The sequence below is a fragment of the Coffea eugenioides genome, chromosome 10 (genome assembly GCF_003713205.1).
Source record: "Coffea eugenioides isolate CCC68of chromosome 10, Ceug_1.0, whole genome shotgun sequence".
Taxonomy (NCBI): domain Eukaryota; kingdom Viridiplantae; phylum Streptophyta; class Magnoliopsida; order Gentianales; family Rubiaceae; genus Coffea; species Coffea eugenioides.
Genome location: NC_040044.1, coordinates 32,250,463 through 32,254,126, shown reverse-complemented (window position 1 = coordinate 32,254,126; position 3,664 = coordinate 32,250,463). Strand labels below are relative to the sequence as shown.

Sequence of the window (3,664 nt, the reverse complement as noted above, 5' to 3'; positions counted from 1 at the left end):
AACACTTAGATAAGAAAAATTCATTCTTCAATTCAAGTCACTCTAGAATACCATGAGCCCATTTGGATTGCGAGTTTTTTGGGAAAAGTTCTTGAAATATTCCCCTGACATATTTTTTTTAATTATTTTTTTTTATCTCACATACATTACACAACTATAGTATATTTTTTTTACAAAAATTTCAATCCAGACGATTTCTGTTTTGCTAATCGAAGCTAGAGTTTGCTTTCAAAATAGTTTGTAGTCGAGTTCACCTATATGTAGATTACCTAACTGATTTTGTGCTGTTATTTTTTCACATCACATTTTCTTTGTTAGAATAAGTGCAGACTTAGATTTTTTTTTCCCCCTCTTTTTGGTCCAATTAGGTTCCTCTCTTAAGAATATAAAACAGTAGGTAGACAGTTAGACACCTTGTAAACAAGGTATTACACAATCCATTAATTTACACAAATTATGCTCTATAAGATTAAAAGTCAACATCATGTGCATCTTCTATATAAACTAAACTATACTACCGTTTAAGAACTTGATTAGCGGTTTGAAATGTTACTTAAAGAAGCATTATCTGAGTGATATATAAGCAATTTAATTGAATAATGATACTAGCAATAGTTATGAATCTCAACAACTGTCAATTATTGTTTGGTTTACTTTAATTTCTGGTTGCACTTGGTGCTGGAAAGCATTCATGCATCAATCTGGTAGTTAAAATAACACAGAAGTTTCCACTATCTCCACCCTCAATTTTGATAGCTCACGCAGAATTAAATGATACATACACTGCCTTTAGATCACTCAGATTTTCCACTTTAATGGGTCCAGCGAAGTTTAAGACGGCAGTCCGAAAGGGCTTTTCTAAACTACTCCCACTAGTTTACTTGTCATCATGTCTAGGTCTAGAATCCTAAATCCAAGATTATATACTGCCAAAATAGAAGAAAAAGGTATCCAAATGAAGTTTAAAGTGTTCAAACTACTTTTGCAACTTGATTTATTTGACTGCGTCTTTTCCAAGGATACTTCTTATGTTACATTTTTTTCTCTCGAAGAATAGTGTATCACATGAGATTAAATTCCTATTTATACGTATCGATGTATATGAGATAAAAAGATGATTAAAAAATGTGTTTACGAAAAACGTTAAAATTTTTTGATAAAAAATTACAATCCAATCACCACCTAACGTGGCAGCATCTTATAGATATATATATTTATACTGATCATTTCAAAAGAAGTTTTATCCACTTATCCATAGAGCAAGACGGACTCGACTCAGTTTTCTTTTAAATGTGGTCCAATGTCAATATAAAACTTCTAACTGGTTTAGAAATATATAATTGTTCTTGGATTATGCACCTATTTTTAATGTACCAAGAATTTTGACCACACAAGAAGCTGTTTTTATCATTTGTCATTTTCCAATTCATATGCTTGCTCAAAATGGTACAGCAATACTCCAAGTGTCCAAGTAAACCTCAAATCCCACAAATTCCAAGCAAGAATATTGCCAAATAGAGAAGAAAATGAAAGCCATTTCTGGTTCCTTAGGGAGCCATAAAAAAAATTTTTTTTTTTTTTTGGATAATTAGGGAGCCATAAATTAAAGTGTGCAAAAAGTTTGCCACCCTTTGGCCTCACTTAATTCATTGCAACAACTAATCTCAGACTACATCTGCTCCAGTTGATGACGAACTGTGCCCAACTCAATTACTTCTAGCAGCTTTTTGGGACCCTTTTGCAGTGTTGTCAAATTAATTTGCTCATGTTCTCCTGCTTCACTGCCTATTCATTTTATTGATCCATACTAGTCAAGTAAATTAATTACCCCAGTTGCAATTAAAATAAGGCTTAACTTCTCTCCAGTTTTCTTACATGGATATGCTGCATCATCAAGAACCAATCTCACGCGGCTCATGACTCCTTCCTTCACCTATACCAACCCCCCATCGATCCCTCTTCAAAATTTAGACATGTTCAAACATCCATAACACTACGAAACCGGCCTCAGCAAAAAGTACCTAAATATTTTATTTCAAGTAACCAATGATTTCTTTTTTCTTGTATTGTGTAGTCTTCACATTTCATTGACTTCAACCTTTATATATACATGTCACAACTCTCATATTTTCTTGAATTACATAACAAATTTATTTTGCCATTTCCATCATCACCAAAAAAGAGCTCCCCTTCCAAATCATCCTCAAATCATTGACTTATCCAAGTACAAATTTTTCATGACCATGGACTTTTCTGATTACTCCTCCGGGAAGTCGCCAAGGCGGGAGCTCCAAGGACCCCGGCCGACACCTCTAAAAGTACGAAAGGATTCTCACAAGATAAGAAAACCACCAGTCCCACCACAGCCATCACAGCCACAAGCACCGCCGCGCCCGCCGGTAATTATATACACAGTTTCTCCCAAGGTAATTCATGCAAACCCTAATGAGTTCATGACTCTAGTGCAACGTCTCACGGGTCCAGACTCCACATGTTCTTCATCCACGGTTGTGAACTCAGAAGTGTCTTCATCTTCTTCAAGTTTTCAAGATTTCAGTGGGGCAATATCGCCAGCAGCCCGCTTTGCATCCATAGAAAAAACTAAGGCTCCTTTAGGCAAGAACAAGCCACAAGTTAGTGAAAATGACATATCAGTGGTAGAAGGGATGGAGTTGATCAGTGGTGAGCTAGAAAGATCAAGTGGGCTTTTTCCAGGGATTTTATCGCCAAATCCAGCTTCCCTACAGCCTATTCCATCCACTTTTTTCTCTCCTCCATCTGATCCAAATCCTTTAGGGTTTTTTCATGATTTAAGCCCTGTATTACACAGCAACAAGAATTATGCAGAGAACAGCTTTCTGTTTAGTCCTTCAACTTTTATTTCCCCAAATACCCCAAATCTAGACCTTTTCAATAATCTTTTCGACCTTTGATTAACCCCTATAGTACCATGTAGAGAAGCACAAGTAAACACAGGTATAGAAAGGTAGAAATCTGCTTTCTGGTTTATTTGTTCCTACTTGGAATTTGAAGATGAGCCTGAAAGAGAAGAAGACTTTTTTCTTTTTTTTTTTTTGAAGGAAGAAAGAGAAGAAGATTTGATGAATTGGGATTTCAATGCCTAGCAAGTTAGGATTCTGATTGAGGTTTTTACTTGCTCTCATTGAAGTTGAATAGAAAACTACAAGTCAGCATTGATTGGCTGGATTACGTTGTCTGTTTGTCTTTGTAGTCATCTTAGTTTATACACGATTTTTTGCCATATACTTTCTGGAATGTAATTTTTGCAACACAACAATTATTACATTATTAATTTATTGGTTTTCCTTGTTTTATTTTCTTTTTTCGTATGCTTTTACATGGCCTGCCTCAATTCTTGCAGTTGGAGTTTTCTCCTTTCCATTTCTTTCATTGTTATTCTTTACTTTGGATTGAAATTCAGATTCTGCCGATTGATAGCAATCACAGATAGACATGATCAGATCTTAACCTTGCCAGAATTTAAAATGTATTCCTTGGGCAGGTGGAAAATTAAATTCATTCTGGGGCCCTTTCACAATGCATTTAAAATTCTGTGTCCCTTTAAACGCTCAGGATATTAATCTGATCTGCACTGTTTTTTGACAATGACTTGAGGTGATATGCTTAGAAAGGGTACAAAGGC

The 3,664-nt window shown here is 35.3% G+C and overlaps 1 protein-coding gene across 1 annotated transcript; it reads left to right on the top strand.

Annotated features, from left to right (window-relative positions):
* Positions 1-2,120: 2,120 nt before the first annotated feature.
* On the top strand, positions 2,121-3,289 carry LOC113750061 (protein MKS1-like). Its single transcript, XM_027293979.1, has one exon. The coding sequence runs from the start codon at positions 2,238-2,240 to the stop codon at positions 2,931-2,933; it is 696 nt and encodes a 231-aa protein (XP_027149780.1). The 5' UTR covers positions 2,121-2,237; the 3' UTR covers positions 2,934-3,289.
* Positions 3,290-3,664: the final 375 nt, after the last annotated feature.